The 18260-nt window shown below is 41.9% G+C and overlaps 1 protein-coding gene across 1 annotated transcript; it reads right to left on the bottom strand.

Moving 5' to 3' along the window:
• Positions 1-875: 875 nt before the first annotated feature.
• Positions 876-17840, bottom strand: coq8b (coenzyme Q8B). Its single transcript, XM_049575970.1, has 16 exons — positions 17747-17840; positions 17007-17188; positions 16657-16810; positions 15938-16146; positions 15255-15321; positions 13099-13173; positions 12588-12704; positions 12374-12459; positions 12010-12150; positions 11839-11920; positions 9580-9673; positions 8836-8977; positions 6627-6734; positions 6428-6493; positions 6081-6167; positions 876-4635 (listed from the first exon to the last, which is right to left on the bottom strand). Coding segments are annotated over exons 1-16 (1917 nt in total). The 5' UTR covers positions 17748-17840; the 3' UTR covers positions 876-4329.
• Between the last annotated feature and the right edge of the window lie 420 nt (positions 17841-18260).

The following is an 18260-nucleotide window of genomic DNA, read 5'->3' as shown; positions in this document are numbered from 1 at the left end:
GGCTCCAAAGTCTGGAATCACATTATTTTTCATTCGCCGATGCCAACAACAATGAAACTCTGCATTTAAACATAATGTGCACCCAAACATTCCCTCAAAATGTGTCTCCTGACATGCACCATGTGCTAACTTCATAAGTGAGCTGGTCCTGGTAGGCATCACCCCTCACCAGTCCAGTATTAGCCCTAATGAAAAGACTGAGCCTGAAGTCAAAAAGAGCCAATTCTCCTCCAACAAACTGAAGCCAGCTGCTTCTCACACGCAGAGAGAAGGCTCCAACTTTCCGTTGCGTCGAACTACAAGAGAAGAATGCACTTTTTCTTCTCTGAACATGTGCTGCACTTTACTAATGGTGGCCCGATCCCAAAACTCCGAAAAATAAACTGTGATTTTGATGTAGAGTACTAGAGCCAGCCTCGCTGCAGCTGTGCTATACAGGATGCAACAAAGGTCAGTGGAGGGACACTAACAGCGAGCGCTAATGGGGATCCAGTAAAAGGCTGCATCGTTCTCCATCTAGGTTTTTATGATGTCATTGAAAGCCTCACTTCTCAGCTCCTGTGGTGTGAACACAGACAGTCCTGTAATGGCCTGACTGCAGACAAAGCAGGCAGCACTGCCCTGACACAAAAATAGGTAATGAAAAAAATACACCAATCAATGCTACCATTAGCTCAAGTCTGAGCCAAACTTATTGTACCATGATTCTTAATGGTCAATACAAGAACAGTGAGGGTGGAGAGTGGGATCAAACATGGCCTCCAATCGATATTTCCTAAAGAGGCCCAAAACTGAAATGGAAAGATCAATAGAGTGAAGAAAATCCTTGGTTTATATGCTCGTCTTGACACCTGCCAGTAAAGCTCAATTTGTGATACATATAAATCTTTATTTCCTTAAAAAATGTACAGCAGACTGCCCTGTAGGTTACACAGCTCTGTCATATAGAGGCAATAAAACAAAAAAAGTCAGTTTTCACATTATGGAGTTTTAAAGGTCCAGTGCGAAGGATTTAGAGTAGAGTTTGCAAAGCATGAGTCGGGTGGGTCCAGACTTTTTTGAGTGGGGGCCAGATTTGATAATGTAAAAATACTCAGGGCCAGCTACAACTAAAAAACATCCCACACAAATTAGACAAAGCAACTGTTTCATCTTTGACTGAAAAAGAATTCAACTTTTCACCGCTCCTGAAAGGAGTGGCCCTCTCTGTCAACGTCGCACTTGTTTGCTGTGGTCATGTCTGCTGCATGTGTGAGCATGTCTGCTTGGACATTTCTGCTCTTAGATACCAGTTTGTTTGATTGTTTGCTCCCTTTTTATGAAAATGAATCAGCTCTTTTAACACAGAGATCGCGTTCTAGGGCTGGTACGAACTCCCTTCTTTATGCTGCCTTTGCATTTTTGCACAGAACCAAACAATAGCAGCATCAAAGAGGTGCGACAGACGTGATGTCACACAACAGCGTCAGCCTCTAGTGTGACATTTTAAAGATGCGTTGGAAGCGCTTTATAAACAATAACTGGCATTAACAATCATTTACCATCTCTGTTAAATAGCAGCCAATCTCGACCTCTGCTCGGAGGGGAAGGAGCTCCCGGACCTCATTGTTCATGGACATTTTCAGCTACTATTCTTCTTTGAGTTAGCTGCAAACTGCTATCAGCTACTTTTTAAATCTCCCACAGTGGGTCACACGCATAACATGTTATCAAAACATCACGCCTGCGCCACTCCCGTCCTGCAGTCTTTCCCGTTCATTCAGACATTTTATAGTTTAAAGGGAGCTGACAAAAACAATGAATGTTACAAGGGTAGGTGTAATAAGCTAAGGCTTTTAATGCTAAAAAAGCATTAATGTAATGTTTATTTATTGTGTATCTACCAGTATATTTGAGTTTTATAAGTTGGAAAATGACCAAAATTAGCCAAACTAAACTAGTTGTTTCAACGCTGTTACTACCTCTAATGCCACTTAAAGGCATTATGAAATTTCTGTCTTGAAAGACAATGTAAAAGAGGTTATCAGTTCTGCCTGTGTAGCTCCTACTTGGTGCATGTCTATCTGTATGATCATCCTGCCACTTTGAGGTGAGCGGAAAAAATGCAAAGTGATCTTGCTTGAAAAACTAATATTGTGTGGTGGGTCACCTATGGTATATTTTGAACAACAACATTGGTCTGTGGGCCAAGATTGGACTTTGGAACTTTGGACATGCCTGCTATAAGAGAACTGTGGTGGTCGATGTGAAAACATGAAAATATGAATGAGCCAAAGTTTGGTAAACCATTCCAGGCTACCGTAGAAACAATAAATGCCACTCAATCCTACACACTGGACCTTTCAGTCAAATATACTTTATAATGCAAGGCCATAACTCAATGGGATTCAACAAGACTCTGAAACTTAATTAGCACCTTATCAGGTGGCACACAAAGTTCTTGTGACAAGAGAGTACTGAGCAGCATCAACTACAAAATATAGGGCTTATCATGTGCCCTTAAAGGATAACTACGGTATTTTTCAGCCTGGGCCCTATTTCCCCATGTGTATTTGTGCGTATGATTCATAGGTACAACTCGTTCTAAAATTGGTTCAGTATTGAGAGAGGCGGATGCAACCAGCAGCTGCAAAACAAGCTAAAACGGTAACGGGGGCAAATGCGTCCCATATAAGTTTGTGCATTAAAAGTACTTGTTTTCGCCACTGACCGGTTCAGATCACCAGTGCTATCTCTGTAAATAGCATACTAAGCGTTTCCCTTACCCTTCACTTGCTCTGGGCTGTGTGTGACGTCATCTCGTGAGAGCTTTGCTTGTTGCTGGAAGAAAACAGAGGAGCTGCTCCTTCAGGGTGAAGCAGCGGCTGCACGAACGCAAATCTCTAAAGACTGGTGGTGCTCCTGTGGTTGCTGTGACTCCATACCCACAGAGGAAGAATGTCTGTGTTGGAACCAGTGGGACCTGCTGCCCAATATTCATGGTCTCGATGTGTCCTGGGATGATACAGAAACTACCAAATGCTGTGTAAACCATAGGGGCCAAAACCACAGGGGCCAAATGGTCAACTATCCATCAAGTAAGTATAACTAATATGTCTTCATGCATGTAATACTGATACCTAGAATTGTCTCCGAGACGCACATTTACTGTTGCATACTTCGCCCTCGTATATATCGTACCCTGTTTTCTTCTGGCAACAAGCAAAGCTCTCACGAGATGATGTCACACAGCCCAGAGGTAAGGGAAACACTTAGTATGCTATTTACAGAGATAGCACTGGCGATCTGAACCGGTCAGTGGCAAAAAAAAAGCACTTTTAATGCGCAAACTTATACGGGACGCATTTGCCCCCATATCTACCTGCATCTGCCTCCCTCAATACTGAACCAATTTTAGAACGAGCTGTACCTATGAATCATACGCACACATACACATGGGGAAATAGGGCCCAGGTTGAAAAATACCGAAGTTATCCTTTAAGACAGAATATACACATTTTTCTGGAGCTATAGTAAACCTTGATGTGAAAGTGAGCAGGAGTCAGAATAAACAAATTAACAGCAGTCGGAGGAGAACACTGTACATAAAGCTAGCTTGCATTTACACCAGCATTTTGCAGTGTGTTTGCTGTGACAGAGGGGTGTAACCATCAAGCCAATGTGATCAAACACACACTAACACACAAGATTAACTACATATTCCTGTCTTCAATTAATATACAGATTTAATCACATCAGTTATTTAACCATTTGGGCTTCAGCATATACCGGTATTTGTTATGGCACAAATATCTCCATCATTTCCAAAGTACTCACATTCCGTGTCATAGTTATGAAGCATTTATGTCTGTACGTGATAGTGTTAGTTAAGCCTTCATGAGTCAGAGTGACAGGTTAGAGCAGGATCACCCAAATCATTATACACTTACACTGATGTCAGAAAACTGAAGCACTCGAGGAGAAAAGCACAGAAAGTCAAGCACTTATGGTCCTCGTTAGAGCATGTTCCCATATTCAGTTATATGTTGACATGGTGTAAAGTCTTAAGGATGTCTGATCTAGTGTCCCTGCTTCATGCTTTCTGTTCCTATCAGGGTTGGAAATTAGCATCAGCTTCCAGCCAAATGCTGGTTAAGTATGTAAGTGGCTGCTAAATTTGCTTTTCTCACCAACCAAAAACAATGGTAAACTATGGAGTGGCTGGTAGATTTTGGAATCCACCAGCCACAGTGGCAGGTAGCCAAATAGTTGATTTCCAGTGCTGGTCCCTGTACGTAACAGCCCTCTCTGAAAAAGTCCATGGCGTATTTGGGGAGCGTCCCTAAGCGTCTAAGCAGTGGCCTGTGCTGCCTGCTGCTCCTGCTTCCTCTGGTTGTACGTGTTGTACACATCCAGGAACATGTCCTTGCACGCTATCTTTGCTTTCAATTTGGAGCAGATGAGGAAGGAGCCAGCCATCTTGCGGTGGAGGGAGTATGACTCTTCGGGCGGCGGAGTGAGGCGGTGGCGCAGCATGATAGGGATGAAGCTCTGGATGCGCTGAGTGGTGCTCTGGGTGCCGAAGTCAAAGGGCTCCTCGGACGCAAAGGCTTCACCGAGGATCATCACCGCCTCCACGTGGGCGTCCTGGAAGGCCTGGTGGAGAACACGGAGAGGCGTTACAACAGCTGTCTGTGTGCAAAATAATCAACTGGACAATACTTCATCATAGAAGCTCATAACTGGTAGAACAGTTAACTGAGTTTACACAAACAAACTTAAGCACTTTTTTTGAGAGTGTACTCCGATCAGCCACAACATTAAACAAACAGACTGACAGGTAGAGGAGCCCAGTAGCTCACCAGGGAGAGAGGACGCCCTTTGTACTAAGGCTATATCCTTCCTGCAGCCTTTTGCTGCATGTCATCCCTTCCCTCGTTCCCTCTCACTCTGAAGCTGCGTTATCCAATAAAAGCAAAAAGCCAGAAAAATAATAATACCGTTGCAGACTAAGTTCACCCCCTCATGACAATGTGCAACGCGACACTGCAAAAAAAAAAAAAAAAAAAAAAAAACTGTTCAGGAATGGCCTGAGGAACGTGACAAAGAGCTCAAGGTGTTAACCTGACCTCCAGACTCCCCTGATCCCAAACTGATGGAGCATGTACAGGATGTGCTTGTACGCCACCTCACAACCTACAGGACTCAAAGGAGCTGCCACCAAGGCCCTGGTGCCAGACACCACGGGGCATCTGCAGAAGACATCTGTGTCCATGCCTAAACAGGTCAGAGCCAAGTCTGATCCGAGGAGGCCTGACCCTGGATCAGGGGTACCTCTGGCGTCCCAGGTATGCTCAATCACATTGGGATCAGGGGAATTTGGAGGCCAGGTCGACGCCTTGAGCACTTTGTCACGTTCCTCGGGACATTTGTAAGCAGTTTTTGTGGTGTAGCATGGTGCATTGTTCTGCTGGAGAAGCCACTGCAGTTCCCAGACAAAATCAATAGTATTCACTTCACCTGTCAGTGGTTTTAATGTTTTGGCTGATCTGTGTTAACTCAAGTACAGCCTGAGGAGATGTTTACTCAAGATGTTAGAACCTAAAGTGCGCATTATATGTTATGTAGCTATGCCGTATATATACAACTCCAAGGTACATGTACACAATTCCACATCCTCAGCTAAGAATAAATAATGTTTTTTGTGCATAACGAATAGTTTTTCTCAATTTTCTGCCTGTTTTCCTCTACGCATAGCCACATTTTATTTAATACTAGGAAAAAAATGTCATATAAAAAGGAAACTTCCCAGAAAGACCACACTAGATTACACGTGAGACATTCAGTGCACACACTGAAAACCTACAGAGCACTCACTCAAAGTAAATACAAGACTGACACAACCTCTTTAACAAAGATACCTATAAAGTGTAGAGAAAAAGGAGGATGATGCACTATAACTACAGTGAGTATGACTCAAGCAGAGAGAGTGAGACTGGGGTTGGAAGAGGCACAAATAAATGGACAAGACAGAAGAGACTGGGGAGGATAAACCACATCAAAAATAAATGAGCACAGCAGCAGAGACCAAAATATCTTACCTTGGTCTCGAAGCCTGTCAGGAATTTGAGGTCCTTCGATTTGGAAAGAACTGTGGCTCGATCACCCACGGAGGCTGCGTGCACCACCTGAGCACGCAACACACACAGATAAAATGATGATATGAATGTGGTAATCGGGTTTATTACAAGAGCTCCATTTTGAGGCACTGGTAGATTGAAGTAGCTGCCAGTAGGAAAGCATGCAAATGCATGTGATTGTGTGTGACTGTTTTTTTACTTAAATTTAGCCAAAGACTCTGGTGCTTAATTATTCACAGAAATCTTGATGCATAAATCATGTTGTGTGGGCCACTGGTGGGTGTCTTATAATTTTAGATTCATCATACCTGTATGTAGTCATCTGTGAAGGATTCTGGGTAGCCTCTGCACGCTCCAAAGTCCAACAGAACAACCTACAGACAAAATGCGAGTGTTATGCATCTGCTGCACGTGATGATTTTTTGGTACGATTAAATATTTGATCAACACAGCATCCCTTTCTGTGTTAGATAAACATTTACAACTTCAACATCAGACTCTCGTTACCTTGTTGGTGTCTGAGTTGTAGAAGAAGTTGGCCCAGTTTGGATCTGTCTGCATGAACCTGAACTCAAACAGCTCCCTGAGACACAGCTGGAGGATCTTGAAACAGATCTGGAGACGAGAGGAGAGGGTTGTGTTAAATGCCGTGCTGTCATTATAATCAGTGTGATATTTTGATGCTGTAGCTCTGGTACAGTGCACTGCCACACACACACAATGTCTAAACATCCTGCATTACTGTAGGTCACGCTCCAAGTGCATAAATCTCAACCATTAAATGAGAATTTTCACAGTGTCTAATTTTCACTGCTGCTGTCCTTTACAAACAGTTTGAGGTCCTGCTGTATAATTTGCCAGCAAGTAACTTGTTTATAAGAGAATTAATGAGCAATTCATCAGATCAGTTCTGCACTTGTCACAGTATGACACGTATGTTACAAATGAAAGTGATCTTCACTGGCTTCAATTACCAGCAAGGAGTGGAATACAGATATATAATACATTAAATTTAAACAAAAGCACAGGGTGGTGCAACACAGTTATCTAGTCTGCTCCTTTTAGTTGTCAGAGGGTATCAGCTCTAATTGGCTCCCACAATTAAAGGCCCAGGCTGTGATGGTCTAGATCTGTCAGCCACTTAGTGTCCATGCAGCATTCTCACTGTGGTCCTTATATAAACTCCCGTGACCTTTATTTTCACTGTTCTTTGCTTCCAGCACTTTTATTACTTGTAATATATTATTTGTAGATTTTAACACAAACAGTACAAAAACAAAAGAAGACAAAAAGAAGCTTTTATAGGTAGCATGACCAGCAAGAAGTTCAGCACCAACTACAGAATGGATTTCTGTACATATGCATATAGTGTGAGTACAAAGAGGCTGTTTGTCCAACCCATTATGAACAAGTATCTACACATATATGCAAACACTTCTCGATAAATAGGGCATGATGGGATGCCATGTTTTATCAAAGATTACAGAGCTGATGCGCATCTAAGGGCGCGTTCACACCAGGATAGTCCGGGGGACTCGGTTCGATTGGGCAGGAATGCTGAAAAATGTCACACCTTCATTTGGTTCAGTTCACTTTCACAATGCACTTTTTAAAAGCGGACAAAACCGCCTGGACAATGTCACACGGTTACAACAGCTGCTCATTTGGGGGTGGTATTGCCCGAAACGACCACTGACCAGGAAGAAAAGAAGCATGAGGAAGAAGAAAGCCCGGCTCATCGATTGGCTAGGACCGAAAACAGAAATCCATCCCCTTCAGTCAGCTTGGTCGCCACAAAAACAATGGAGCAACACCAAATTTATGCAGTCTCTCACTACCCCACGCCTGCCCACCAGATATTTTCCAACTTTTTCTTTTTTAACCTCTGCTTCTCCCGCTTCGAGCTGTATGCTTTGTATTTTTTTTTTCTATTCAAAATACACTGCGCTCTATGTCACTTCCTCTCTTAGGTTCACCTCCTCTCTTTGGTTTGCTGGATAGTCCGTTTGCATTTCCCACTGTAAGCAAACACTTGCAAGTGAACTGAGAACCCCGTTTTCAAGCGGACCAGGGTTCACTCGTTTGGTCTGCACCAGAGTTCGAATGAGCATTCACACCACTCCAAACAAACCAAAATATCCATGGAAGCGGACCAGGGTTTGTTTAAAGCGGACCAAATAGCGCCAGTGTGAATGCATCCTAACTCTCTCCATGTGTAGCAAGTTGGTGCCAACCAGGTCTTAAAAGAAGGCACATCCTCAGTAAGAGAGGATTAAAATAGAAGAGTTAAAATATTCATTTTTGCCACAACCATGCCATATTGTATTGTCTTTTGTTTCAAGAGGGATAGAGCTAATAGATGTCTGGTTCCACCCAGGATGGCAGAGCGTGGGTCTGGTGTAATATCACAGTTGTATACTTCTGCACAGCCCTTAAAAATATCTGACCAGAACCAATTTAGCTTGGAGCAAGACCAAAAGAGGTGGCCCAAGATGCCCTCTGCTGATGTAGTGTGATATAGCTTTGATGAAAAGAACACTAAATTGAGCATCACCAACTAATACAATAACAAATTGATCATGTTGCTTTAAGAACCTTCTGCTAGTCATTTGTAAAAATATTCTGCAATACCTCTCAAGCCCAGAGAATTAATTCCCACACTCTCCTTGTCTCCAGTGCACCATGGGATTCATGTGCCTGTTTAGTCAACCCGTACCTGGTTCCTGGTCTCCTGGTCCAGGTCTACGCAGCGGTCCAGTGGGACTCCTTGTACCAGCTCCATGGCCAGCACCCTGCGGCCTGACAGCTCATCGACCACCTCAGGGATTTGGAAATACCCATTTCCCTCCAGCATGGACCTGCAGGCCAGATATGAATGGTCCGAAAAAAAGAAGCCATTCATGACGAGCAGTTTGTGCATTTGCAGAATATGTAGAATATGCGTGAAATCATTTAGAAAACACACACATACAGATACTTAACACTAACTAAGTTAAGTGACTTAACATATTGTTATTATGTTGTTAAACCTAATATACTGCCTAGGAATCCAGCCTGTCTTCAGTATCTTTATATCACAGCAATATTAAGAGAGAGGGTACAACAACTCTTAAAACTTTTTAAATTAATAAAAATAAGTCAATAAATAAATCTATAGTACAAATTCTCAAAGTACAAAGCTCTGAATTTCTATCAGAACCCAACATATTAAAGGAATACTCAGATTTTTTTTAATAAAATCTAGAATAAATTCAAAGGAAAGCTGCAGTTTACGCACAATATATATGGAGTTTTACAGCAGGAGTTAACATTTAGTGAACATCTAATTATAGAATAGCTATCTTGAATCTTTATCGCCAACTTGATGTGGTTTTGTTCCTGTGCAGTTAAATGGTTTGTAACGGCTCACTGGTGGGCTTCAGTGTGGGAGGGTTAATGGTTCAATACACCACAAACCTACCTGAACTGCTTGGCACACTCTGCTTCCCTCTTGTAGTCACACTCCCATGCCAGCTCCCTCTGAAGAACCTCTAAGCTGCTGTCAGCAAACAGACCTGCGGAAAAACAAATAGTGACTCTGTCGTCTTTAAACACAACAGTGTGGTCTCTGCAAATGAGCAAAGTGTGGAAACAATTTTCATGGGTGTACGTGGGACTGTGATGGTGAACGTCATTGGATACAAATAACCTCTGTAATCATCTGTCATGATAACTCATTTACTATTTTTGACTGAAGCGTGTAGGTTTGGGCATCTATTAAATTTAACTCAATTGGTTACACACATTTAGCAACTAACAGGTTAATTTACAGTAATGTAACGCTCACACCTCCGTCAGTAAAAGTCTTCTATGGTGAACAGGTAAACTATTTTTCATTGCTTTCTCAATGCAGGTCTCAACTTGGGGTGTCGAGAAATACCGGTGTTGACGATAACCATGACATTATTTCTTTCTTTTTAGATTTTTTTTTTTAGGGCTTTGTGCCCTGAGTTTGAGGTGTGAATGGGAGGGGACGACATGCAGCAAAGAGCCATGAGCTGGAACTGAACCCGTGGTCACTGCAGCAAGGACACTGCCTTTGTGAAAGGAGTGCCTGCTCAACCCACAGAGCTACTGGCAGCCCCATAACTGCGATATTTAAAAATGCAATGTTGATATCATGTTTATAACACACATATGATAATATTGTGTAAATAATCCAACGGCATTTAAATCATTTGTGTCTTTCTGTTCTCGCTATGTCTGAAAGATGAATTTAACTGATATTATTATCATCATTATTTTGTTAAATTTTCTATAGATATTAGGGGCAACACGGTGGGCCAGTGGTTAGCATTGTCATCTCTGCACAAGAGGGTTTAAGGTTTAAACCCAGGGTAGTGGTTTAATCCTGGGGTGGGGCCCTTCTGTGCAAAGTTCGTATGTTCTCCCCATGTTAAGTCCAGGTACTCCGGCTTCCTCCCACAGTCCAAAGACATGCAGGTTAATTGGTGACTCTAAATTGTCCGTAGGTGTGAATGTGAGTGTGAATGATTGTCTCTATGTGTCAGCCCTGTGATAGTCTGGAGACCTGTCCAGGATGTACCCCGCCTCTCACCCAGTGTCATCTGGGATAGGCTCCACCCCCCTTCAACCCCTAACAGGATAAGCGGTTATGGAAACTGAATGACTGATTGAATATAGATATTGCAATAATATCATTATCATGAACTCTTTCATGTAGTGAAAATCTGATATCATGCCAGCCCTATAAGCCCCTAAGGTCAATAGTTTGAAGATCACTGTATTTTAAACCCTGTCATTTGCAATTTCAATTTTATTTATAAAGCCCAATATCACAAATCACAATTGGCCTCAGTGGGCTTTACAGCACACGACATCCCTCTGTCCTTTGGACCCTCACAGCAGACTTCTTACAGTATGTCCATGACATCTATTGTGTAAAAATAACTACAATGTGTAAATATTTATTTTTGTGTGAGAGTCTTTCCCATTTTGTACACAGCAAAACAAATGTAAACGTGTGTTGACAAGTCGTTGTTTACAATACCCTCTATAGTTCTATTCCGGCATTACAAAAACACACCACTAATATTTTAAGTGCTCAGTACAGAACCCAAAGTGTAGTATGGCTGTAAAACAGAGTCAATAATGTGACTGAAAGATGTAACTCCAGTTTAGTTTTGTATTATTGAATAAATGAGAAAACTCACATTTTCAATCGAGCACAAATTGTAGGTTTTAATAAAAAAAAATGTTCGGTTTTGATGTGTGTGTGACAAGTTTTAAGAAAGTGGTGTCATTTTGCAAACAAAGTGCTGTTTGTGTCTTTTCTTCTTCTGTTAAGAGCTGCGTGTGTGAGCTGTTTTGAAGAAGTTAACTGTGACTGTAAACATGTGCCACAGAACACAAGAGAAACACTGTAATGACGCAGAAATCCTCTCGGTCACTCAGCAACAGCTGTGTCACCTAGTTTTAACCTGCAACTACAGCACCACCCTATGGTCTACTGTCATAGTGAAAACGCTGGAATGAAAGAGAACAGGAGCTAACCGATGGGAGAACAATCTACGGTCACCTCCCAGTATAATGATGGGGGGCAGTCAAAGAACTTTAAATCTCAAGCAGTTTTAACATGCAAAAAAGCTGAATTTGAATTTCTTATCCTCAATATGGCTTCATCACCAAACACTGAAACAATCACCGATGTTGCTGTTACCTTCTGGCAGGACCACGCTCATTTTCAGGACGGATAGCAGGTTGTTTATGTCACTGTGGATGCTCTCTGCCACTCCAGGGTACTGGGAGGAATATGGAAATAACAAACATCAGTGCAGACAGAGGTTGATAGAAGTAGTGAGGGAGACAGAAATAGAGTGTGTATGAATACCTGGATCTTCATAGCGATCTCTCTTCCATCTTTTAACACCGCATGATGCACCTGTCCGATGGAAGCTGCAGCAAACGGTTTGTCTTCAAAGGATGATAGCTTATCTCGCCACCCAGGCCCCAGATCCTCCTCAAGAACTTTCTGTACAATCAGACCCACACAGAAAAAGTTCTTACTCTAAGGCAAGCTTTAAAAAAATGTACAAACATCAAGCTGCATCTGTGAACTGCCAGGCTGAATAAAACACACTTAGTCAAACCATCTTCTGTGCAATCTCATCTTGTCAGAAACACACACTACAGCTCTGACGCCATTAACTGCTAGTAAACAAGATGACTATGTTTTCGGCACAGCTCATGCTTACAGTCATCTGCCAGGTAGGCATGAAGTCTGCACTCTGCCGGACTCTCTCAAAGATCCTCTGCAGCTGGGGGCTGATGAAGTTGTTGTCTGGAGAAAAATAAAAATACGACAAACTGTCAGAATCAAAGAAAAACATTTTCACTGCCTGAAATCCTCTGACACTGTGAGGACATCTGAACATCACTTTGAGGTGATGCCGTTGCTACAGCGTCTACCTTGAAGGCTGAACATCTGTCCGATCTTGAGTGCGGCCCCACGGACCTTGCACAACGTGTTGACTATTCTCTCAGCGTTGGCGTCTGACAGGAGCGGAGAGTTTATGATGGCACCTTCTGCAAAACAGCACACACAGGATTACTAGCAGGGATACAAAGCATAAGCTGCACCACGTACAGCTGCATGAACAAGAGTAATTTGTCTTTGTTAGCATCTTCAAACTGCCGCACATAAATAATTAAGCTCTAACTAGCCAATTGTAAAAAGCAGCGTGTAAAAACTGGGGCAGTACATCGTTAAACACTGCTCATTTAACACATATTAAAGCCTATCTTTCTTGTTAACAGCTTTGATTTAATGCCTGTCCAGTGCCTGGCAGGTGCTGACACATGAGAAGCTTCTCCAGGGCCGACCAGATGTCCATCTGTCTGCTGGATCTGACGAGCGTGCACTGGAACCAGGAGCTCTTTTACAGGATGGGAGGAGCACAGGAGAAAAGAATATCATTACCTCCTTTCTGTTTGCCTCCCATAGACTGTTTTGCCACTTCCGCAAGGGTACCAATCCCGAGTCCTACAGCGAGTCCTGCAGCAGGAAGATGGAGATACAAGTGATTTTAGATTTAGGGCCACTTAACAGATGCTTGAGGGAAGCGCTGATTTGACACAGCTGCTGCTGCTGCTAGTTGAATACGAGAGAATATTTCATGTCTGATGTTGTTTGCAAAACATTTTGACTTTAAAAATTCTGTCACTTAAGAAATATTGCAAGTAAAAAAAAATCAACTTGTTGCTGCTGTGAAAATGCAAACACATTTCCTTTTCTTGTAAACTGAGTGAAAAAATAATAATAAATACTAATTAAATATATTAGGAGTGGGAATTAGGTACCTCATGATTTGATTCAGAGCGCTACTATGCAATTATAAAATGATTATCAGTACGTTTTGATGCATCAAAACTTTTATTTCTACACAGGATTTTCTCACTGTGTCACTACTTGCTACTTTTAAAACAGTGTTTTTGTAAAGATCCATAATTAAAATGAACAAATGAGTTAACATGTATATGCATTGTGGCTCTTTTCAGGGTCCGTTTTCCCTTTAACTTCACAGAAGCCAAAATGCTTCCACGTGCTAGCTTTTAAGCCAGGTAGAGGCAGTCAGACTGTATCCTCATCAAGTCCCAAGAAGTAGTCTCGCTAAAGAATGTACACGACGCACATTTTTACATCGGTTACGTTTCAACATCCAACTGGTTCAGCCATAAGGAACATGCATTCTAGTCTTATAACACTGTTGTCATAATGTCAACAGCTGGGTTTTTAATTTCAGATCACTGACTTTTCTGCATCGAGACATAATCTTTCTAAAGAGAATCGCAGTGCATCTAAGAATCAATTTTCCCCACCGCTAATACTGACATTAACCCTGCATTAATGTGGCGTCTGAATAACTGGCAAGATTTGTTCCAGACTGGGAAAATTCCTGTGAATGGCCACTGCAAATATTTTGGTACATGAGTTGCAGATTTGGCATCATATATGCAGAAACACTGCCGATGAAAATAAATGTTCAGTTATAATTAAAAACGTTTTATTAAATTACATGTTGCATCATGATATTTTGCTCACATGTAATTTGTAATATGGTTTCAGGTTGTAACTGTTAGTTGCTGTCTGGGTAGAGTGACCTAGAATATTTAGAAAAGTTATTAGAAGCGTTAGTCAGGGAAAGCAATAAAGTAGTTTTAAGGGATGTACTTGTGCGGCAACAAGTCTGGGACAAAATCACTTTGCAATGTAAAGCTTCAAAGTATTATTTGAAGCATTCACATACACAGATGGTCATTTTGTGGGTGAAGTATTTTTCCAGATTGCCCTTTCATCAACTCCTCCCAGATTTAGCCAGTTAGTGCATTTAGCTAGAGCAACAATGTCAAAGCAATTGTGACATATTATGAAACAAAACTGAACTTTAAAATAGACAATAATCAATAACATTTCAAAATAATGAGTTGAGCTTCAATCGTTTCAAATTATTTCACCAACTGTTTAATTTATTCCTTAAAACTGTACACACTGGGACTCCACACTCTCAAACACCGCCTCCTTTCATTGCAACTTAAAGCTCATGACCACACTGAAGTTTGAGGAATGACTTCCCAACTTGTGAAATAGGACCATCCGAGGAGCTCAGGTTCTCCTAAGGAATGTGTTTCGGCAAGACCTTCGAACCAGTTTAAGGGTATACAGTATATTCAGGCTCCATACTATCATATTTAGTTATGAAGCACTGATAACAACAGAGCAACAGCCCCACTTTTGCAACACTGGTGTTCAGACATTTGTTACATTTAACAGCACGTGTTAAGTTGTGAGCTATGAGTCATGTCATTCACCTCACCTTAAGGTTTTTTTTTATTGTGCTGGTAAAACATCGTGATGACTGATATCATGTGAGAGGTATAAAAAAACGTTTTTATAGCAACACCGTACAAGTGTAATTACTGCTCTCTGTGCTCTTTATTCCCAGCAGACTGTGAGCTTGCGTGATTCATAAGACATTCAAACATTCTCTCCTGAACAACAATGTATGAACAATGTATCTTGTCAAATTTGACGTGCGCAACAATGGAAAACTGAATAAAACAGTATATTATTCTCACCTCCAAAATTAACCAGCCGGCTGATTCTTGTGGCAGGCACCTTCCTCTCTTTGGCACGGTCACTCAGCTGAAGAGGACATACCAAAAAATAACAAACAAAGACAAGTATGAGAAATCTTATCTAAAGCTGTTTCTGATTGGCATTGATTATCTCTTGATCTTTGCCAAAACAGAAACAAAGTGGGAAACTCTTCAGACAGTAACCTTGAATTACATCACAAAGTCAAACACACTGTTTATGTCACGCGTTACATAACATGTCTCTACTCAAAATATGGTCGTACCATCTGTCTATGGTTGATCTCCTGCCTGTACCACTATGAATATACAACTAATGCATATGTATTTAACATGTGAATATGAGAGACAAAACACATTACCACCACTGGAAGTACTTTTCCATTTCAAGCTTCACTGCCTGTACCTAAGTCACCATCTTCCTTATCTCAACAATGACCCACCAGGTCAAGATAAAATGTATGAATGTAAAATCATACATGACCATCTGCTCATTACAGGATCGGTCTCACTAGATACTGTCGTGCTCATGAAAACAACAAATGAAGCTCAGACACTGAAAGATTATGAATAAATACTTTTTCAGGTAGACTTTGCATGCATCTGCAGTGACTCATGTTGTTTTGTTTCAATCAAAATTAGTCTGCAGATGAGTCTTAACCCACCTTCTGTCTGACGGGTTTGACCAAGGCCTGCTTGGCCTCCCTGGCTTTCTTGATGTCCTCTGGTGTGAGTCTGGCCACCACTGTGTCATGGACGGCCCTGGTCTGGTGGTAGTAGTAGCGGTAGAGGCCGGGGGTCGTGTGGAGGAAGCGAGAGCTCTGTCCCGGCCAGCCCGCCCCTGCAGGACCTACCCCTGGGGAGGGAGGAACTCCTGTGGTAGAAGGAGAGGGTAATGTTTAATTGATACATGATGTGAACATAAAATAACCTATATGTGACTATTTTGAATACTTGTCATATTGGCCTATGTGTCCAAAAAGCGAGTACTGAAAGTGGAAATATTAAGTTGCTTATTGTTTTTATGATGTCAAGGCACCTGCACTAGTATCCTGGTCACTTTACAAGATAGCTACCATGTTTTTTTTATACTGTATTTTGTACTGTGCAGTCTGTACATACTGCTTCTGTTATGTTAGGCACATCGATTTACTGTAGTCTGCATTGCACCTTGAATTTTATTTTTATCTATTGCATCTGGTGCAACCATGTTTTCATTTCTTGTAAATCATTCATGCCATGGCACACTATCCTCTCACAAATCGAATAAACTAAACTAAACTTCACAACCCTGAAAAAGGACTAAAGGCATTAAATTATTTTCATGAAAAGAAAAAAAAAAAAACTCTTTTAGATCCATATTCTTTGCTGGTATTGACAATACCTGTTGGCATCTCTGCTTCAGCTCCAGCTTCTGTCTGGCTTTGCTCCGCAGCATCAGGGAACTCTGACCCCATGGCCCATTTAGCTGCTTCATCAGAGTCCATATTCTCCCATTCCTCCACCTCGGGGAACACATCCTCCTTTATCGTCTGTTGCTACAGACACAGCAGAATTGGAAAATTTAACCAAATAACCACCTGTATATATAACTTGGGCTACATTTATGTTCTTTTTATATAAGTTAATTGATCACTTATTGTTTTTAATTAATCACTTAATAATTTTTAATATCAAATGCCCATTTCAAGTTTCCCAGAGCCCAAAGTGATGCATTCAGGGTCTCATCCTTACCGCACTGCTGCCGCCCATGAAGGTGCCCACCAGTCCCTCCACCACACCCTGAGCAGCCTGGACCCCAGCTCCCACGGAGGAGTTACAGGCCATTAATCGGAGCTGCTCTCCCTGGGTGGTGACCAGGGCAGACCCCACTTTGCCTGCCCCCCGCAGCACCTTCAGGACTTCTGATAACATCACTTCAGATAGAAAGGTGGAGAGGAGGGAGTCAGGTTACGTGGGGAACGATGGTGGAAGTGACAGTTTTTTTTAAAAAGTACACAAAGTACCAGACACACCCACCACACTTTTTGACACAGATAAGCATATGTTTGTGACATTAATACATCCATGCAGTTCTGGGACAAACTTTGATCACAGTCTCCACCCTGCTAGATGCTTTAACCTTGGATATGTTGTGCTACACATATGTCAAGACATGCTAATGTGGCTTGGACACGTGTCGCCTATAGTAACGGTGCACCAGTGACCTGCTGTCTTGTGCACAGTATTTTACAACACATTTACATTATTAAAACCAGTAACTACACACTCTCAGCTACGTCAATTCGCTCATTAGCTAGCTAACGTTACTGTATCAAGTGTCAACCATGTTGTATAACGTTAGCTGCTGAATGAAGCTTGTAGTCGCAAGCTAGCTAAACCGAAACAGTTATACACAAATGGTTTATTCTTCCACGTGAAGAAAAAACGTTAATAAATAAAACATATTGCTGTAAACAAATGACGTTACTCACTTTTCCCGACGCTGCTGTATTCTCCCTCCTGTGACTGTCCTCTTTCACTGCCAGGTTGTCTGTTTTGCAACGCTTTGACACCCGGAAGTTCAAATTTGACTGACCCGCCCTCCCACCAATCACAGTCCGGCTTTTGATACATAGGCGGAACCCAGATGAAAGAGAGGAGGAGGTTGTTCCTTTGACCAATAGCAATGCAGAATATTAGATGATGGACGTCTGAATCAGGGCAGTTGGTCCAATCACAGTCAATGTAAGGCGGGCTTTAGCTGTAACAACGGCTAATGAGAATTCAGGGTTGTCCTCGGCCTGAAGGATGCTTGAATGCACGTGCAAGGAGGGACGGTCGGTTACCCAGCTAGGGAGCTAAACTACACAGGTGTTTCCCCAGCAATAGTACACGTTACACTTTTTTTTGCTATAATTTAGACATAATTTTTTAAAATGTTTGTTTACATGTTGCCCTCAGCTCACCCTATAAGATGCAGACTTTAACTTATTTATCTGCAGCATT

This window comes from Epinephelus fuscoguttatus, linkage group LG5 (genome assembly GCF_011397635.1).
Source record: "Epinephelus fuscoguttatus linkage group LG5, E.fuscoguttatus.final_Chr_v1".
Classification (NCBI taxonomy): domain Eukaryota; kingdom Metazoa; phylum Chordata; class Actinopteri; order Perciformes; family Serranidae; genus Epinephelus; species Epinephelus fuscoguttatus.
This window is presented reverse-complemented; position numbering and strand designations above follow the sequence as displayed.

Coding starts and splice junctions, on each gene's coding strand:
- coq8b (XM_049575970.1), bottom strand. Junction 12,705..13,098: donor GGGAGGCAAACAGAAAGGAG/GTAATGATATTC, acceptor GCTGTTTTGCAG/AAGGTGCCATCATAAACTCT. Junction 12,151..12,373: donor TGCCTACCTGGCAGATGACT/GTAAGCATGAGC, acceptor CTGATTGTACAG/AAAGTTCTTGAGGAGGATCT.